Source organism: Hesperophylax consimilis, chromosome 31, assembly GCF_061612785.1.
Source record: "Hesperophylax consimilis isolate HC1 chromosome 31, BYU_Hcon_1.0, whole genome shotgun sequence".
Classification (NCBI taxonomy): Eukaryota; Metazoa; Arthropoda; class Insecta; order Trichoptera; family Limnephilidae; genus Hesperophylax; species Hesperophylax consimilis.
In genome coordinates this window covers 10,303,967-10,325,972 of record NC_142866.1, presented here as the reverse complement: position 1 = coordinate 10,325,972, position 22,006 = coordinate 10,303,967, and the positions used below count along the sequence as shown (strand labels likewise).

The window sequence follows — 22,006 nt, the reverse complement described above, 5'->3', positions numbered from 1 at the left end:
TTAGCAGTCGGACGGACTGAGTTAGAAACTCACACTTCTTTGTCTTAATTATAAATCTTATGGTTAACATGAAAATACTGAAATTTACAAAATTTACTTCAAAATTTACAAGAAAAAACATAGAATATTAATATGTAAAAATTAATTAGTCATTTGTAAACTTTAATGTACAAATTACTAAAATAAAATTAATTAAAAATTAAAAACGATGCTCAAAGAGATTAAGGACGGGTTGTTTCGGAGAATTTGAACAATTCATCAAATTTCAACGTTCATTTTCGGGTTCTGTGAAAGTATTATTCAAGTTCTGTTATTATATCATTATAGGCTAGTTGCTTGACAAAACTGATATAAAAACAGAATATCTAAAATCTTTCGCAGAACTTGAAAATGAACGTTGAAATTTGATGAATTGTTCAAATTCTCCGAAACAACCCGTCCTAAGTGTTTTTGCATTGTTTTTAAATATAAGGTAAACTCCAGCAAGAATTGTAATTATTTTAGAAATTTTACCAATTGTTTATTTATACGAAAATACAACAACAAAAACGGCCGCATTATGTTCGCGAATCAACCAATATTATTGCTCTTTTCAATCTTACCATGTACCGACCCGAATCAATACACATGGCGATCGGCTAACGTTGTTTACCCAAATATGTAATTATTTTTGCAACAAATTCGCAGGAACGTATGAAAAGTAAATTCGCATACACATTCGAGGTAAAATTTAAAAATATTTTCACTTAATTTGAAAATGATTTATGTGCCCAGCGTGAAAAACTAACCCAGCGAGTGCCAAACGTCTTGATAAATGGATTATTTCCTGCTGAATGATTTACTTCGCACTTGAGATGTTGAATGGTATTTTTTAATGTATTCACGCTCACTCTACCTCGTTTTGGTCACACCGTAAACTCGAGATAGATTCGCAATTTGTTTATCAAAACATTTGACTAAAAGGAAGCAATAATTATCGGATGGATTGCGAATACCTCATAAATTTGCAGCTATCGTGACAAATGATTTGTAGGAAGTCAAATTCCTATCTGGCAGCCATGTTTGTATCTGGGACATCTACATACCTACGTCATGCAATTATCTATTTAAGATATAGTATTAATTGTGATGTAACGTCTTCCAGGGCAAAATCTTTCTTTGTTTGAATGTTAGAATATTAGTAAGTTCTAACACCAATTTACGGTCTGCAAAAATAAAAGATGCATAAATAAGGGCACAAGTTTACCGAATTTCTGTTGAAATTTATCGTTTTCCGGAAAATTATTTTTAATTAATCTCTTCTTTAATGAAATTTTTAACCTCTTTATTTTGAATTGATTTGAAAATTAATAATGCTCCTCCAGGAATAAGAAGCTATCGAAAGATGAATTTGCACGGAGAAAACTTACTGATATTAAATATTGTTAATTTATTAAAAATCTAGTCAAATTATTCTTTTTCCTGTTGAAAATGGGACTGCGGGCCTATAACGAATGAATTGAAAGAGTTCCTAACAAAGTATCAGTAAAAAGCAAATATTTTATGAGGAACTCGTTTTCATATAAATACCAATATTGTTACCGACATACTTAAATTGTAGAATTCAGTCTAGTATTTGGAAAATAACACGTGCTCTTGATATATTCTGAATGACCAATGTTTATCAGGAAGTTAGCATGTTGGCACTTTTTTAACAGGATCGTTTTTATCCGTGTGGATTTGAAAGAATTCCGGAACTTGTGTGAATTTTTCCTTGGATCAATTATTTATGGTCTCTCAGGTTTATCCTTCGTATTGGTATTAAAATAAATATAATTTTATATCAACATTAATTTTGAATGAAAAAAGTATCCCGGAATGAAACATTGAAGGAAATGCGCATTAAATTAATACATATTAGCGAAATAACGCAAATGAAATGCGCTTAAAACGTACCGGCCCCGTGTGTTAAATTAGGTAAGAATATACCGCACTCCTTTAGCTACACATCTTGACCATCATTGACCTTTTAAACGGGTTGCGTAAAGGTATCTATACAGGCGCGTCGCGGTTCAGTGCAATCTCCAAGGCCAGAGCATTGTTTTAGGGGTGGCTAAAGGGTAAACAATAGGTCAGAATAACCATGGTAGGTACAAACTATCACAATACATTCCTAGTAATTAGTACCCACGTTTAATGTCATAATGTTGGTTAAGAGAAGGGAAACAAACCATCATGTGAGTAGGGCATGGTGAACAGGAGCGGGCCCGGCGTAGCATGGGGTCGGGGGCCACGGCAGTGGGGAGCTCCAGCCGGGGGCACAAATAGGCATCGTTGGGGGGTGTCACCACACACGCTATTTCATTCCCGTTCTGCATCTTGATTCAATTCACAATTCCGACAAATTCCCAACAAAGACGCACAACAAACAAAGCCTCGAATGTCTATTCAACTGCCTGAACCAATCTGTGAAATTGCACAGTCACGCGGATCCCCACAAAATACTATCAAGGAGATGTGGCTATAATTCGCACAAATTCCGAACAAAAGCTGCTTCGTTCACCGCGACAGAACTGGATCGAATGAAGCCGAACAGCGCGCGCGGAGCTTCTTGAAGTTTGATAGCACAAAGTTCACACCGGCGAATCACAATAATAGTACCGACTGCGACTCCTGCAATGTATCCGTCGCCGGGCTTCGGTGATAGTGTTAAGTGGTAAGTGATAAGCTTGCTGCTCCCCGGGGACTGCACGTATTCTCAGCGCGGTCTTCACACATCCACTGATCACTGGTCGCCTTCAGAAATATCACTTTGTATTGTTTTCGTTCTCACCATCAGCGCCCGGTGACTAACGTGGGTGAGACTTCCCTGAACCCGTTGCGTCACATCCGAGAGTGACCGGGACGTGTTTACAGAAAGGTAAATTTAGCCAGGGCTGAACGGGGACGCACGAAATACTCGGTGGTCATTATTCACGCGATTCAAAATCTCCCACTTCTCAGACGATACTCATAATATTATCTAGCTTCCCACTTACTGGCTTTACTCAATATGTTGACAAGGTAAGCTCACCGTTACCAGTTACGGTCGATTTATTTATAGTTTAAACGTTGGCACTCTGCACAAAGCGATTTCCGCCATGCACTGGCTAACTGATAATGGCTAGGCGATACGTCTGATAATACAAGTTCATTGGTGGAGGTCAGCTTCCTTGGCGGCGCGTCACCGGACTTCTAGGAAGTCATTAGTTCTGTCATTTGAATAGTTCTGAATATAGGGCAGACGGGCAGGAGTGTGCAATTTCCAATCTAACACATAATAACCGCATAATATCCAAGACCATTATTTCATCAATCAAAACTGCAGATATCCAGAACTGGGACGAATGAAATACACGAGAACCACAACGAATCAAATACGATAATAACAGTTCTAAAATATTTAATTTATTGTTTAATTAAATTGTTTCAATAAACATTGTTAAGAGAACGTAAACGAAATCGATAAATAACACTTTCTAGAGTAAAATTCAACAATTATTTTAAAATTCAGTTCATTTGGCAATGAGATTTTTTTCTCTGTCTTGGCAGCGCACGCGGTTCCATTATTTTTGTGCATTTAAGCGCGGATTAGCGGCAGGTGATTATTGTGTAATAAGTTTCTTACGAAGACGTAAAAATTTCTAAAGCCTTGAAGAAGTGCGGAGTTTCCACTTGGTGAGATCTCAATCTGATTGCTTCTCACGCAATACAATGGTAAAATCATATTGTAATCCGTGTGAACAGTTGGCCGGAATCTTTTACTTTCAAATATGTTCAACTCAATTTCTTTTCAGATATTGTATAACTGTTATTACTTTAAAAAATTCTCCAAATGGATTCATTATTTATAAAAATAACAATAAATAAAAATCGGATATGTTTATCCGGGACACAATCTAGATTACAAACCAATTTCATTGGAAACTTTGTGATTGTTTACAAAGGTAGCTGCAAAAAATATGGGAAAAATTAGTTGAAAGATGATATTGTTAATTCTGAATTTGAAATATGAGATCGGCAAATATGACGTTTAATAAATAGGTCCCAATGGTCGAGTGGTTTAAGACGCCTGTTCCTGTAAAACAAGAGATCCTGTGTTTGATTATTGGTTGTGACCGTTATGTTTTTTTATGTATTCGCATTATCTTCTTCTTCAATAATAATTATTTTTTTATCTTAGTTAGTTTTAGTATCTAAAAAAGGCATACATCGGGAAGTCAACGTCTGGCTGTCAGAGAGTATATTTATATAGCTACCTGTATACATACATATTTTATCAATTTTTATTGCTTGCTAGAGTAATTCCGATGAGTTACAAAACTCATTGTAGGACAAGAGGAACTTACAATACGTAGATGGGAGTTAATAGGTACAATTTTAATTTTCTAATGGTCATAAGTGTATTACTTATCTAGCTTTACATTACAGGTTCGTCCGATAAATAAGAATTTAATTTATTTTATACCTTTTTGTGGTTTGAGGTGTTATTTTGATATTCAATCGTAAAAGATCAATGGTTTCCTTGCTTGTGTGGCACGTAGCGCCGTCTTGTTGAAAGTAAACGCTGTCCAGATAACTCTTGAGTTTTCCGAGCCCCAGATGCGACAATTTTGCTTGTTGACGAAGCCACCGAGGTGGAAATGGGCCTCATCATTCAAGATGATTTGCATTTGATTCACTCAAGTGAATTTTAATAATTTCAATGCGTTGTTGAAGCGTGTATCGTTCCATTTTTATTATATTCTATAGTTTCTACTTGTCAAATGTCAAAAAATGACAGCTTCAAAAGTAACATCTACCGAAATAGCGGGCTTTTCAAAATAACACCTCTTATTGGAAAACCCTATATAAAGACAGATTTTGACTTTTCTCGGAAACCCTTGTTTTTGGGCGATCTATTATGACTTCTTCATAAATAAACTGCGGGATGAGCTCATACGGAAAAAAAATATTAATGCTAATTTATTAAGCCACCGCATTCCCAATTTCTACCGATTTATAACATATTTTACTTTAACTCTTTAAGTTTTTAAGTAAAAAAAAAGTTATTTTCGAAGATACTATCTATACATTTGTAATGTCGTAACGGTAATTCTATGAAATTCCCTCGATAGAAAAAAAAACCCAAAATTAATATCCGAAATTTATTAAACACACTTTTGTTCTGCTATTTAATATGTCAACTAACTAAATAACTAACCATCACGCCGTTTCCCGAAGGGGTAGGCAGAGAGGACGAACCGCCAAACAACTCGGTCTTGGCACACACTCCTTTCCTCATACACATTCATACATCGTCTCATACATACTCTTCTATTATTCTGACTCTTGATATGGCCTGACTCAGGTATCTGATTCACTTGGTCGTGCCATGACTTCCTCGCGCGTCCCCGACTTCTGCTACCATTCACATTTGCATCGTAGGTATATTCTCCTTACACTACTTTCTTCGCTCATTTGCTATACATTCCCAAACCATCTGAGCGTTGTTAATATTTTGAAGGTCCGAAAAGACTCATTTGAAATATTAAATATTTTCACCAGTTTTGCATAATTATTTTCTTTTTTATATTAGCGTGCTCCCTCTAACATTCGTATTTATAATATATATCCCCCTTTCAAACCATCTTTAATCTACGGGACTTTAAGAATCTCTTCAATTTATTTAAAATTCCTTACCAATGAATTATACAGGGTGTATCGGCAATAATAATAATAATTGGCTAATTTATATAGCGCCGTTTTCGTGAGAAATCACCTCAAGGGCAAGTACCCGACAAACTTTAACCAGCTATTCCTCAGCACATTTGGAGTAAAAAATGTTATGGGCGCTTGCTGTCCGGTAACATTTTTTTTCCATTAAAAACAAAAAATAAATAAAAAATCCACACTCCGTCACTGTCATTTGCATTGTTTATCGTGTTTAACAGCTGTTATTAGCAAGTGTGTCAAAAAGTGTCCTCGCTCTTTCGTACACACTAAATAATAATAGTTAAAAATGAGACGAATGGTGCCGTGCCATTTCGTTGTGATTGTAAAAGCGCGCCAACGTAGGTACGTACGTACATTATTCAACGAAACTCGAACAAAATATTGCCAGACGGGTTTTCAAACTTTGACAAAGGATAAAACATTGGTGACATGTGATGAAAATATGAATAATACATTTTTTATTAAAAAAAAATGTTACCGGACAGCAAAGTACCCATAACATTTTTTACTCCAAATGTGATAAGGAATAGCTGGTTAAAGTTTGTCGGGTACGTGCCGATACACCCTGTATATCACACGTGTTTATGAATATCCGAATATTTTTGAATTACAATGAAATTTACTTCTATCGTCACGATAAATTATCAAGGCAAATCGATAAAATATTCTTAAAATTAATGTTTTATTAATAAGGCCTGTAATATATATTTTATTGACAAGACTCCATCCCTGACAAGGCCAATCGCACAAATGTTTTTCATGCTCCATCCCTGACTAGGCCAATCGCAAAAATGTTTTTCTTGCTCCATCCCTGACTAGGCCAATCGCAAAAATGTTTTTCTTGCTCCATCCCTGACTAGGCCAATCGCACAAATGTTTTCGATCCATGTGAAAATAAAGGATACCTATCTATTTTTACTGCCGCGAACCTTGACGCGTTCACAAAAAATATTTATCGTGGCTAAAAATAACAGTCGGCCTGCAACCATATCCGAATAGTTAAATTTAGAAATATATAATGTAAACTGTTATTTCTTTTTGAATGAACGAATTCCACTGTGATTCATTGGAGCGGCAATCATCTCGGAAAGAATGCATACAAAAAAAGAAGTTTATAAATAGGCACCAATCTCCACCCGCGTATAAATATTCCCTCAAGTAGACGTGCCTACCAACAACGTTATGTGCAATGTATGTTTAGTCGTCATGTTTAGGTGTGCAAAGATCTAAGAATTTTTTCTATAAATATTTTTTTAGCCAAAGAAAAAAACTTATTTATTCTTTAATCCAGCTTTACAATCTTCCCATTCTATAAACATGTTGAGTAAGTGATCTTAGGCGCTAAATTTAGTTCTGTGTGCATTGTATTGGTAGTCCTGGCTGGGTTAGTACAAATTTTGTATTATTTTAATTAGTCCACATAGTTCATAACTAACCTCACATAATGTTTTATTTTTAATTGTTGATCAGGTACGAGATTTACACACACTTGAAATAAACAAAACAATCTAACCTCACCTAAGTGATAAATTAGATGAATTATTAAATTTAATAAAAATTAAGGACAGGTTGTTTCTGAGAACTTGAACAATTCTTCAAATTTCAAAATTAATTTTCAAATTCTGTGAAAGATATTTTTAAGTTCTGTTTTTTATTTCAGTTCTGTCAAGCAACTAGCCTATAATGATATAATAACAGAATTTGAATAGGACTTTCACAGAACCCGTAAATGAACGTTGAAATTTGATGAATTGTTCAAATTCTCCGAAACTACCCGTCCTAAATGTTCGATATTAAAAATTACTAGACATTGGACTAAATTAAAATTTAAAAAAAATCGCTCTGTAAGGTGTCGTATCATTCTTTCAGAAAAAAGTGTTAGTAAGTACCCATGTATTATTGATAATAAAACATATCAATACAAATAGATTTAACTAACTAACTTACAATCACACCGTTTCCCGCAGGGGTAGGCAATGAGGACTGAACAACTCAATCTTGGCACTCGTTCCTTGCCTCATTTACATTCATCCATCGTTTTATCTTCTGTTATTGGGACTCTTGACATTGGCCAAACTCAAGTATTTGATTCACTTGATCGTGCCATGTCTTCCTCGGGCATCGCGAACTTCTTCTTTAATTCACATTCGAGCAATATATTCTACTTACACACCTTTCTTCGTTCATTCAACCATCCATGTTTCCTTTTATAAATCTTACTCATTAGTCCGCTTACATCAGCCTTGTATTCTTTACGAATCTTCACATTTCTCACACGATCATACGTGGCCTCAAAATATGTGTTAACCAAACCAAACGGAATTTTAAATACTTCGTAATAACATAATTATGCAAAATTATTAAAAAAAATTGTATTTAATGTAAACATATCAGTGCCGTATCATAAAGCATTGTATAATTGCTGTTGTCAGCTTGCAAGATCAAAGGTATTCACGAAAAAATCTTACCATAACTCTGTTTCTCCGCAGTGGAGGCAGAGATGATATCACTGCACAGTTTTCTGACCTTGTATACATCGTTCGAACACTTCTAAATAATGGTGTGTTGAACAAAATGTAATAACTACCAAAAAAACTTTCTTTTGTTGTAGAAGTGAAAACAGAAAATTGATTTTCTTTGGATTTAAAAACCTCCACTTCATCAGGACCTTTTCACTTCACTGTAATACTCAAAATGCAATATACTGGGGAAAAAAAAATCAATGAGGACCGGCGGAAATCGATAACGATCAAAGTAAATAGCGCGATTACTATATTTTTTTATCTTCTGATTCATACATGGATAATATTGATTGCGATAATAATATGACTAATATTGACAATTATAGTCACTGGAGATAATATGAATGACTAACAATTCACTTTTTGAATTTTTTGATTGATAGAAAAAATTAATGCCTCAGAAAAGCAAGCCCGAACAGTTACCATACAACCAGGACATATCAACGCAGGAGTAGGCAAAGAAGATGAAACAAAATTTTTGGTTAATTCACATTCGGGGCTCAATCGAAGCCAGTGTCGAATTAGCCTGTCAGAAGCTGGGCGTACTGTACCGGGTCCGCAGATACTTTAATAGTACACAACCCTGTACAAATCACAAGTGCGCTTCACTACTGAATTTGGCAGCCACCTCTGGACTGAAACCCCAAGTTACTTGAAATTAACTCTTGATTCTGTGCTGGAACAGGCGGTCTATTTGATGTATGTCCATATATTAACAAACGGATTGCAATCTTTACAGCACAGGCGTCAGGTAGGAATGCTGTCGTAATTTTTTTTTTTTTTTTAAAACATTTTTTTTGTGAACTATTCTCAACCGTCTGAATTCAGTGAGTCTATGGCATCCTCGATTGGGGTATGCTGTGAGGCGGAAAGTAGTGGCGAGAGGAAGGAGACGGGGAAGGGGAAGGTTAGGACTATTCCTTCATTACCTGACTATTCAGATCTGATTGGCAAACATAGCTAAAGCCATTTCAAGCAACGTTTCAATTCAGAATGGCGGTCCTACACCAGGGCGATACTGGAAATATCTTCCACTCTGGAACGTGACGCAAATATACCCTATATTAATTTGAATTATGAAATAATACAAATTAGTCAAATAATATTTATTTACGCACGCTAATATTTGAACCGGCGACCTCCGGATTACTTGTCAAGAGCTTTACCCATCGATCGACCACCATTGATCTGGTGTCATTGATCCCTTCGGCACAGGTGCATATTCGGGAATCACAATCTTTTGTATCTTCAACATTTGAACACGGTTGACATCTGACATATGAGAACTGGTCGTTTTCTAAGACTCGTTCTTGAGTTTGAGAGCTGGGTTGATCATACCTAAAGTATTAAAATGAACCATGAACTTGCTAATCTTATCTACTTATCCATTGTTTCCCAAACTACGGGTCGCGACCGTGCACCGGGCCATGAAAGAAAAATGCAAGGTCGCATACATTCCGTCACGAACGACGCACTAAATCTAATGTATTTGAAGAAAAAAAAATTTCAACGACCTGTTTCAAATTTTGTACTTCATGACGCGATCTGTACAAGAATGAAATTGTTCGAGATTTCATTTTTCAGAACATTGGAGTGATTTTTCTCCCGACCGCCTTTGTGCCTTGCAATTGTTAATTTTTGGCTTTTCAGATGTTAAAGCTACTTTAATAACATTGAAATGTTTTATTTCCAGAGCTAGCAAGAACGTGATTCTTTAAAAAATATTTTAAAAACAGCCTTGCCATTCCGAACATGAAAATGGTTTTCTCAACGAACTTAAGCAATTTCAGCATTAAAGTTGATTTTTCGATATTAAAACACTTCATTCTGAATACAGGAACACAGGAGTGCCGAGAAATAGTTTTAAAGTGTTTTTTAGATAATCATAGTTTTTTTATGAAATCATACGCAGTTGCATTCAGGACATGTAAATGGTTTCACTCCTGAATTATTTTTTAATGATAAACTAATGTTTATAAGTCAAGGTTTTTATGCATAGCACAAATGATAACAAATTATTATAAGCAATAATTAGTAAAATAAAGTTGGTTGTTACACGTGAAAAAATATAATAAACAGTAATGGTTGATTGAAGTACTAGTACATATTGAATTTTTTGGCGGGTTGGGAACAAGCCGACGTACCTCAGTGGTCCAGAGCACCTGACCGGACATCAGAAGGTGCGGGTTCAATTCCCGTCGGCGGCATTTATTTTTACTCGGGAGATATTTTCAATTCGTATGGATGTCTCTCAGCGTTACACTGAGAGTGAAAAAATTGTTATATTTCACGATGATGTTGATGATCATTATATTTTTAAATATTTCTTATAAATTGGCGAAACATTTTATGGCTTTTGAGTGGAAAAACTGCGGAAGTCGGAACCAAATAATGGGATGTGCCAGAAAACTGGCGGTAAATTTTTAATTTTTATTCTTGGAGTCATTAAAAAAGTCGATGAATTGAGAGGAAAGTCAATGTAAGCCGATATCAATGATGAGAGCTGTTCGCGAAGTTGTAATAAATGTCGTCTGGTCCGTGTTTTATAGATATTTAATGTATATACATTCTAGCGGAGTGGTTCCACTGTCGTAATGATAAATATACTATCCAACATTAGATTATATATTATCCAACATTAGATTGATATAGATTGTGCCAGATAAGCGTTGATGGTATAAAAAAACCTCGATATATTAGTCTGGTGAAAGCGATCAGATCATGCGACCTGAGATATTTTATCTTATTGTCAATTCTGACGTTAGCAGATGTCAATGTTTTATTTGGACATTCTTATCAATATCATAAACAATACCGTCCTTAAACAAGTAGAAATGAGCCGCTGAAAATTGTACAAAAACTCAAAATGATTGAGTGAGGACTCTCTGCAAACGCCCGTGTTATGGCAATATGCCGTATCTATAGATACAGAAATTTGGCTATACAGCGCTCAATCAATTACATTTGTCGAGTTACATCATATGGACTTACTTTTATTTGTTTATTATGCTTAATTTTCAGGGAATTGTCAATTAACAATGCTGAAAATAACACTTCTGTCATGGAAGAATATTGCAACTTAAAATACAGTACTCTGCCAGGACCAGCCCATAAATACGCTGTTTTGCCATTACAGTTCAGGAAACTGGATGTTTGAGTTACAACGCATTGGCCTCATGTATATATCAGCTATCTGTGCCACGTGCGTTTCGTGTGACGTGTCAAAATGCTGTATCTCCTTTATTTTTTTGACATTTGTCTGTATGATTGAGGATTTATTTGAAATGCTAAAAAGAAAATTCAAATATACTTTTAATATTAAAATACATGATACATTTTTATATTTCTCTCAAACTATATAACTATAACTCTTTTAATTAACATTCAATTTAACATTTGAAATTATTACCCTTAGTTTGCGAGGAAAGTAGTAAAACATCCAAAAAGTGTAAAGTCATTCATCTGAAAACTTTTTTTTTTGAGATACAGTATATTGCCAATACATGGGCGAGTCTTAAATTGCGAGTCGCAAACCTAGATGCCCTAGTCTGACCGCCCACCATACGAAAGAAGAAGAAAAGAAAATGTAGGTAGTAGAAGTGGACTCAATTAAAATCGAATAAGTAATAGGGATCTCATCTAATTTCTTCTATGTCTTTGGTAGTCGTAAAATTAAGGGGCTCAGTCAAGTTTGTATCGACGTGTCTAAAATAACTAGAGAGATTCGTTGATAGAAATGCAATAGCGACGTCAAAACGTTGTTTGATCGCGATTTCCTGGTGCGATTCGAAACGATAATTGTCTGCACATAATATAAGCGTCATAGGATTGTGTACAGTGATTGCATAAACAACACTGTCTAGGTAAAGACTCTCGCTGGCACATGAATGAGAGTGATTGTGTACATTTGTACATTCTTGAATCAAGAGTCTGCAATTAACGGAAAACGAAATTTCGAAGGTGAAACATTCATTTGCTACATCACAATATCACAAGTTGAGTGCAAAACACGTGGCATTCAAATCTTATGTTTTAGTTCTGACTCCAACTGGTCAATATTAATAATCTATTTTAGTTGTCACTTTGAATACATTTTGATGCTGGATAGTCAAATGTGTTTAAAATTGTTGGGAATACATTTTTTCATACATAAACCCGATTTTTTGTAAGCTTTTTATCCACTTGAAATATTGAATTTCTAAAAAAAGTCTTTTTTTATACACTCATGTAGGTACGTGTACCACCTATTAATGTTTTAACTGAAGTAAAGAATTGAACAAACATTTTTTTTACAATGCACAATTTAACGATTAACATAATTAGTCTTTATTTTGGAAATAATCAGTTTACAAGAACGACACGTATTTATAGCAATAGTAATAGCAATAGTAAATAAATATTAAGTGTAATAAACATTAACAAGCACTTTATAGGTTTACTGAGGAACAGGTTACACCTGCATCAGTCCTCCCTAAAGAAACGTAATATTATGTTCTCTGAACCCTTCGTTTGACAAAAAAGGGTTTCAACGAGTATTTTCTTCTTCCGGATTAGTTGAACTCATGAGCAGACGGTTTACGAAGCGTCTATTGGGTCAGACCCGCCAGAGGTGACTGAAGTTAGGTAATTTGCTTTCTGGGGCTAAAACTTGTCATTTTATCGGTCATCACAGCCGTGGCATCCCTTCCATCAGTAAGCCTTAGCGGCGGGATGCAAAAATGCAGTTTTTTTCTCCTAATTGGTAAGATGCCATGCAATACGGGAACGAGAAAGTATTTGAGATCGAAGAACTGATACGCTAGGAAGTCAATATACTATTAATACATGGTTTGTGTTAATTTACAGGAATTCAGAATTACATTTTTGAGTTTTCGAAAGTACCACAAAATGTTGTGCTGTTCACATTCGAACATTTAACCACCACAGACAATTTTCAAATGATCGCACTAAAACTGGGAAGAGATCTTCTTGAGAAGAATAAGAATTATTGTCTCGGTGAGCTCATCTACTTTTATTTTTCTTGGAACATTTAAGCGACTTTTTCTTGGAATCAATTATAAATGAGAATATAAAATCGTATGCAAGAAATACGGAAAGACATTATTTAGATAAGCATTTCTCCTCCATAACCTACAATGTCCTTCTGTGCAAAAAAATATGAATGCGAGTTTGTTCTCTGATATTTTTATGGCTTGTTGTTTACAGAACTTGAACAATTCATCAAATTAAAAAAATGCTCTTTTTTTGTAAGATAGGTACAATCGAGTATTACTAGTTTGTTAAATACAAATTTTATTTTACCTAGGTAAAATACATAGTACCATATTATACCCCCTTACTGATAAATTTGTTTTGAATTTTACCCGACTGATAAACTACCATTTATACTATAATAATGGTTGTATAAAATTTGAATAAATAAATATGGAAAAAAATAGTTGCAAGGCAATATTTTTAATTCCAAATTTGAAATATGAGATCGAAAAATATGACAAAAATCATTAAATATAATAAAATCATTAAGTCCTAATGGTCGAGTCGACAAAGACAATGACCCGGTAAGACAGCTATCCAGGGTTCGATTCTCAGTTGAGAAAGTTATTTTCTGTGTCTCGTTCTGTTTCATGTTACGTTTAGATTTGTTAATACTAACAAATTCTTCTTCTTTTAATTATTATTTAATTAATTTAATTTAAATTTAAATAGTGTCTTAATGAAAATACAGTTGTTAATGTTGGGTGTTCTTTACCCATACTGTGTAGCAAAATATTGCTTCAGAGTAATTATTTTTTCTATTTAAATAAATTCACTTTTCTTTAACTATAAATTGATGTTTGCTTTGACAAAAAAAAATTATCACGTTTAATAAATATTTACCGCATGATATTACACCGCGCAGGACACATTTTTCAAGTGAGGTGGCCTGGGGTTGAAGACATCGTAATCATAATATTGATGCAAAGATCTTCCATCTAAACCATTCGCAAAATGCAACCACTTCTTTGCAACCCCACATTTCAGCACCATCTGTTCACGTTTCATGAAGCCAGGGCTCACTTTGTGAGTTTTCACCGAGACAAACAGATTTTCCGCTCTACAGTATATGGCACGATAAACAAATTATTCATTTGATTTATCGACATATTTTCGCTCGGCAACGTTACAAGTTGTTATTTCAGTAGGTCAGACGAATAATATTGGTAAGTGCGCGTATTTCCTGTTTCCATTTTGTGCGTATGTATTTGAACATACGTAATTTATTATTATGTAGGTACATAACTCACGAATTCTCGGCCCCGTTATATTTAGCGAAGTTATCATTGAAAACAGATGGCGTTTCTTTATAATTATTGGTTTCCGGAGACGTGGCAAGGTCAGGAAACCCATATTTTGATTTCCAGAGTCGTAAAGCCGGAATTCAGACCGGATTGATTGACCCGACCATGCGCCGTCCCGTCGTAAAGGCGTTTTAGAACCCTGCATGATTTTATCGCGCAATAATTCTTGAATAATTATTACACGATAGTGGAAACTTTCGCAGTGTTGTTTGTTGTAAAATAGAAACTAGATATTGTATTCATATCATCTTTTTACATCTCATCATAGTTATAAAGTACAGGGTTTTCCAATAAGAGGTGTTATTTTGAATAGCCCGCTATTTCGGTAGATGTTACTTTTGAAGCTGTCATTTTTTGACATTTGACAAGTAGAAACTACGCCATAAATAGAAATGGAACGATACACGCTTCAACAATGCATTGAAATTATTAAAATTCACTTGAGTGAATCAAATGCAAATCATCTTGAGTGATGAGGCCCATTTCCACCTAGGTGGCTTCGTCAACAAGCAAAATTGTCACATCTGGGGCTCGGAAAACCCAAGAGTTATTGTTGAAAAGCCTCTTTATCATCAACGTGTGACTGTTTGGTGCGGTTTATGGTCCGGCGGAGTCATTGGACCTTATTTTTTCGAAAATGAGGCTGGAGCAACAGTTACGGTGAATGGATTGCGCTATCGAAAGATGATTAATGATTTTTTATGGCCAAAATTGGATGGTATTGATCTGGACAGCGTTTACTTTCAACAAGACGGCGGTACGTGCCACACAAGCAACGAAACCATTGATCTTTTACGGTTGAATATCAAAATTACACCTCTTATTGGAAAACCCTGTAGTATATTTGCTGATGTTAGAAAGGAATGACGAACGCCTGCGCGCCCTTTTTCATACAAAACTTAATTTTGGATTTAGAGAATATTACGAAATAATGCTATTGTTTGTTTTAGATAGGTACATTAGGAATATTATACTTTTATATGGATATTATTGTGACGTTCTTTCGCTTTTTATTACTATACTATCCAAAAGAAGACATCCAGTAGTCGGTGGTCAATAACTTCTAGTGGAACAAGAAGTTTATCCACCTGTCTATCTCACTCATTTAATATGAACCTCTTCAAAATCAATTTCTACAGTCTTACAACAACGCCCATCGCATCAAATAATTTATTTGATTATACACCTTACGATAAGACGAATGTGTCACATAAAAAAAAACAAAGGTAATAATGGTTTTAACGGACAATTAGAAACTTATGTGGATCCATTGAAAAATGATCTCATAAAACTGTCATGTCGTCATTTGACAAATACTTTTTTGTGAAATTTACTTATTATTTTTTGATAAATTAATGTTTTTAAGACAAGATTTTATTTATGCATAGCACAAAGGATAACAATTATTTTTATAAGCAATAATTGTTCGCCTGAAACACTCATCCACATTGAAAAAATATCCTGATAAAAAATACATGACGCCAACGGGACTCGAACCCGTGTCCATTCGATTTCCGGTCGAAAGCTCTGACCACTGAGCTATGGGGGCTTATTTCTTACCCGCGAAATTATTCAATATATGCTAGTGTTTCATTCAACAATTACTGCTTGTTACATCGAAATAAAAAAAACCAAAAAACTCGAAAAGCTTTCGACCGGAAATCGAATGGACACGGGTTCGAGTCCCGTTGGCGTCATGTATTTTTTATCAGGATATTTTTTCAATGTGGATGAGTGTTTCAGGCGAACAATTATTGCTTATAAAAATAATTGTTATCCTTTGTGCTATGCATAAATAAAATCTTGTCTTAAAAACATTAATTTATCAAAAAAATAATAATTAATATTTGACAAGTTCAAGTATTTCACCTTAAAAAAATGTAGACAAATTTGTCTCAACGCCATCTAGTGAGAGATTTAGCACTTACAATGCCTTTCTCATATAAAATAAAGTTGGTTGTACTCAGGTGAAAAAAAAAAAATGTAACAAGCAGTAATTGTTGAATGAAACACTAGCATATATTGAATAATTTCGCGGGTAAGAAATAAGCCCCCATAGCTCAGTGGTCAGAGCTTTCGACCGGAAATCGAATGGACACGGGTTCGAGTCCCGTTGGCGTCATGTATTTTTTATCAGGATATTTTTTCAATGTGGATGAGTGTTTCAGGCGAACAATTATTGCTTATAAAAATAATTGAAATTTACTTGTTTTGTCTATCTGTTGATATAATCATAACTACCTATTTAACCGCAAAAATGTGCTTTTGTCACCGTGCAATCACTATTTTTTGGAGAATTGTTCACAGGCAATATGTCTTATCAGTAATTCGTCATGAGACATAAATGGCATAGATGATTTGTTCACGAATCGAATATTTTAGCTATCAATTTTTTTTTTGGTTTAATACTTAGGTATGCCTAACCATTTGGGTAAATTCGCAATTCGACATATTGGCATTTACATTATTAAATAGAGGTTAAGCCATGTAGATATACGATGCTTTACATTATATATCTATATCATGAAATTGGATGCTTTTGACTGACATCAGGTGCTGTTTGAAATCGAGCATTGATCAAGCAAAAGTTGATCTGTACTTAAGGCGATGCCATACGTAGTAATTCAAAATCATGTGTTTTTGGTTTGAAAATTTGGCCGCCTAAAAATTTTTCAGATGCTTTAATTAAATAATGCGAGTAGAATACATCTTGGCCTTTGAAATAGTCGAGTATTTTTTAGATAAGTCTTTTTATAAGCCCAGAAAAAAATAATGTAAAGGCCTATAAAAACTGATTTAAAATTCAAAATCTCCTACTTACGAACCCATTTTTGGTTATGATTTTATTGTATAATGTGTAAAATTAAGTTATTTATAAAATGATCGAAATTTTTTTTAATATTTATGCCTGAACATCCACAAAATAAAATAATAGGCACTTTTTGGCCATGTTTTTTTCTTGCATAAATCAAAACAGGCGGATGGTGTTAAGCGGGAATTTAAACCTTATCGCCATCTACGTAAGGGTTGTTATTGATAGCGGCTCAATTTAAAATATTACACGACGTAGTGCATCGCCTTAATACAAGATCTTTGAAAGTATGTAAATGCAACAGAAATAGGTGCAAAATAGAACAAAGTATAAAAAAATAAGAAAAAACTATCATTAACAATATAAAAATAAACTGTGTATTGTGAAGGTATATAGAGAAAAATTACCATTGTTGATTTATTAAGAATCTTATTATTTTTAATGATAAACTCATGTTTACGAGAAAAGGCTTTTGTGCATAGCACAATGAATAACATATTATTTTTAAGTAATAATAATTAGTTTGGAAAATTTATATGAATTAAAAAAAATCTTTTGAGAAATGATACATGTCGCCATTGAACCCGCAGCTTTCTGATTGCCGGTCAGCTGCTCTACCAATTGAGCAACGTTGGGTTCAATTCCATTTGGCGGCATGTATTATTTCTCAAAAGATTTTTTCAATTTATAATGGTATTTTAGTAGGTAACCATGTAGATATAGAATGCATTACATTTTAATAATTTAGGTGTTTCAGACTGACAAATATTGCCTAAAAATTAAATATTAAGAATCTCTTGAAATTATCAGTAAATTCGATTAAAAACGGGATTACAGGCCTTACGAATGAATTACTAGGTTTTTTGATAAGTAAATTACAAATATATTAACGTGATGTCGGAACACGTTTTCATGAAAATCCGAATATTTCACATTATAACGAAAACTCTTTGTATCATCATAATATATTATCAAGGCAAGTCGATAAAACATTCTTAAATTTATATTTTATATCCTGTAAATTTATTGTGATGGCGAAAATCGATTTCTGTCCGTGAACATTGTATTGAAGGACATTTTATGGATATACTTATCTACAGATGTAAAATACGTGGACAAGACAGTATGGACAGGATATCTTCCTAAAGTTGTTTTCATCGCTTATTTGCTATATCACCCGACTGATTGTCAAATTTCAAGTATACTTCACTAGTTCCAAGCAGAAACAAATACTGTTGATTGTTATCATACTAATTATTTCATAACTTAACGTCAAAAATCATCAATTTTTTATTTTATTTTATTTGGTTTTACGCCCAGCCGAGCTTTTACATGGATTTTAAGAACAGAATATACCTAGTGAGCTTACGAGCTTAGTTATATACAAATTTTTCAAAGCATGAAATAACAGTTTACTGATAAACTAAATATGAAAAAATATTAGTAAAACATTTAACAGTAACATAAAATAATATAGAAACTAGAACAATACTACATATAAGACAAATCATTAAAACTATAATATTACCAACGCTACTGTAATTTGTTGGATTCATCAAAGTTCTGTATAGTTTACGCTTAGTTCAAATGGAGTCAGTAAATATATCAATAGTATCCCCAAAGTTGTTGCCCTGATCATGTATCATATTGGATAGTGAGTGTGTCTGATAGTTGGTTGTGTATGTATTGTTGAAGAATGTTACATTTTATCATGTGTTCAAAGTCGGCACATTGAATTTAATAGTGGCAACGATGGCAGGGCTGTCAATTAGTTGTTAATGACATATTTTTAATGTTAGCATCAAACGTGGAGGGATCGGTTCATAAGCTTGCTTGGGTGGTGCGAAGTTTGTCGTCATGCCAAAGCATCTGTATGTCTATTTATAGACCAGTGTCTAGGTACTATGTATACTATTATGGATAGGTGGTTACAATAGGTGACTCTTCTATCAAACAGACTCGTCGATTCTTCGCGCCCATGATCCGTAGACATCGTCAATATTCTTGACTCGGGTCGTCCCATTTGGCGCACTTGCATAACAATACAAACTTTTACTTTGAAGCGTATTTAATTTCCCCGCAGAGCCAAAAGGACGGGGCGCGACATTGATGTACCGTTTAAAAAGTTTATTTAAAAATACAAAACAGCGAAGTAAAATGTTTTGGCAAGCGCTCACGGCCGTCGCCATCGGAATCGCAGGAATGCGTCCGCCTTGGCATCGACAAGAGCCAACACTTATGACGCGAACGATGTTTTTTACTGAATGGACGGCACCCGTCCTATATACAATGTAACCTCTTTTCTTGCTCATCGGCGTTGTTTTCCACCCGTCACCCTCCAACAGCACGCGTTGTGGGGGTGCAGTTAGCGGGCAAGCGCGCTCCTTCCTACCTCATACCTACAATCTTCTGCACATAGGAGCGAAATTGAGTCACGAAAGTGTCGAATTTTAATGTTATTGGAGGTGTCCATCGTTGAAAAAATCATAAAATGCAGAAAATCTGATTTTTTGACTCACAAACGGTGTGCTTTGGCAGCATGGATTTGTAGAGATTTTGCTCTCTGCTAATTTTAAGCTAATGCAACTATTTTCAACTTGCATCGTCATTCATAAGATCATAAGCCATGAATTTTTCAAATTACTATAAAATATGACACATTACAATGGTCAAATATTAAAATAAAAATGTAAAAAGGGTTTTGAAACTAGTGTGACTACGGACACGTTTAATAAAAATAAATGTATTTATCTTTCAAACAAGTTTATTAGACAGCCATATTATTTTCTTCTGAGCCGAGATATTTTAGAAAATTATTGGAAAAGATACGTAGGTGTTGACCCGTTTTTTGATATCTTGTTACTATGGTATAGGTTGCATATACACACCATAACTTTACTATACATGGAGGGCCGGCTCTGTGCAGGCGCAATTGGAGCAGGCCGCTTCTGGCGCCGAATTGTCAAGGCTCCAGGGAACCAAGGAGCCAAGACGCTGATAATACATATTGGTCGGTCAGTGGCTGAGTTGGCATCGCGTCTGGCTCCCACCCAGGCATCGTGGGTTCAATTACAAAGATGGCTAAGTCCTCCATCACGACATAAGTAAAATTGTCCACTTACTGTGGCAGTAGTAAGAGATTTTCAAATATTCTCAGGCTATTCCTAACCCCCTAAAATATCACCTAATGCAGCACCCTTGTAGTTTTTACTAGCACCATTCACAGTTTGGTTCAGAGCCGGCCATGTATATATAACTTCACCGCTAAGGACTGAGGAATGTGTTTATTATGCGCGAATTTATCCTTGTTGAGGCCTAACATGCATTTTGTATGGATGAGTCAGACGATAAACTTGTTATCTCCCCTGAATTTGAATTATTTACGCATGTGGACCAGACGGATTCATGAAGAATTTGGCAACATTTGCCCACACTCACATGAAAGCTATTTTCGTTGTTTAGTGTCCAATTATTGTCAATTGAAAACTCATATTTTTAATGAAAAGCATTCCATCAACAAATAAACCCTTATTTCATATACTTCAACTTCTCTGGAGAGCCACAGTGTATGGCTGCTCCGTAATTATTACATAGCTCCCGCCAAATAAATAGTACGTGAAGCAATACATCAACGTGCACAGTTTTAAGTTGTTAATCGCCCAGTAAGTGGTTTTTCCATTTAAATATTACCAAAATTAGTAAGATTGCTATTTTTAATGTTTAATTCGTAGAACTCCATTTTTGTGTAATTTAAAGTTAATCAAATTTAATAGGTACCTAGTGTTAAGTATTATGACAAAAAATTATTTAAATTTGTAAATTATCAGTTTTTTTAGCCCACCTATATTAATGTTGATTTACTTTGATGTTGCTACCATTAGATCAAGGTGCCCTGGTATGTATTACTGTAACAACCATACTACGGTTTCAGGCTACAATTCTGTTATAAATAGATTAAAAACTATTGGTAGCTCTTATGCTATGTGAGCTGAAGTTTTTAATGTGCCTTTATTAAAATATAAAGCTGGACAAACTAAACATTTCAGCAGTGAATATTCTAACAGGTTTTTGTTTTTATTTCTTTAATTAACTTTGTACTTTATGAATATTATTTTTTCTTTCGTCTTGTTTACTTAAGGCGATGCACTACGTCGTACAATATTTTAAATTGAGCCGCTATCAATAACAACCCTTACGTAGATGATGATAAGGTTTAAATTCCCGCTTAACACGGTGTCACGGTGTTTATATCTCGCCAGGTAAATCGATTACAGATATCAAAGATTTTATCCACCATGTACTTTTGCCATACACAGAGGGTGGTTCAAGGTTATTAAATACAAATTATCACGAAATTCCGATGATTATTTCGGGAGATTTTAATGTAAATTTAGCGAAGAATGAATCTGTAGAGTTATTGAACTTTTTCAAAAACATCCTTTATTTGGATATGGTTAATGATAGGAACATTAGTACGATTAGACGGGGGACAACAATCGATGCAGTTTTTGCACGATTCATTAAGGATTTGAGTGCTAATGTATATATCTCGCACTTTAGTTACCATCACCCAATTATCACGACATTAGGAAATAATATCC

At 34.5% G+C, this 22,006-nt stretch overlaps 1 protein-coding gene across 2 annotated transcripts in view; it reads right to left on the bottom strand.

Moving 5' to 3' along the window:
* LOC149409440 (actin-binding Rho-activating protein) overlaps positions 1–22,006 on the bottom strand; it is a 69,985-nt gene that overhangs the window by 25,222 nt on the left and 22,757 nt on the right. Inside the window, exon 1 of one of the 2 annotated variants that reach the window (XM_089649817.1) lies at positions 2,211–2,790. The exons of the other annotated variant lie outside the window; for it this stretch is intronic. Within the exon in view, the coding sequence (XP_089505943.1) occupies positions 2,211–2,357 (147 nt within the window). The 5' untranslated portion in view covers positions 2,358–2,790. Of the gene's footprint in view, positions 1–2,210; positions 2,791–22,006 lie in introns of those variants that run through there. 2 annotated transcript variants of the gene reach the window in all.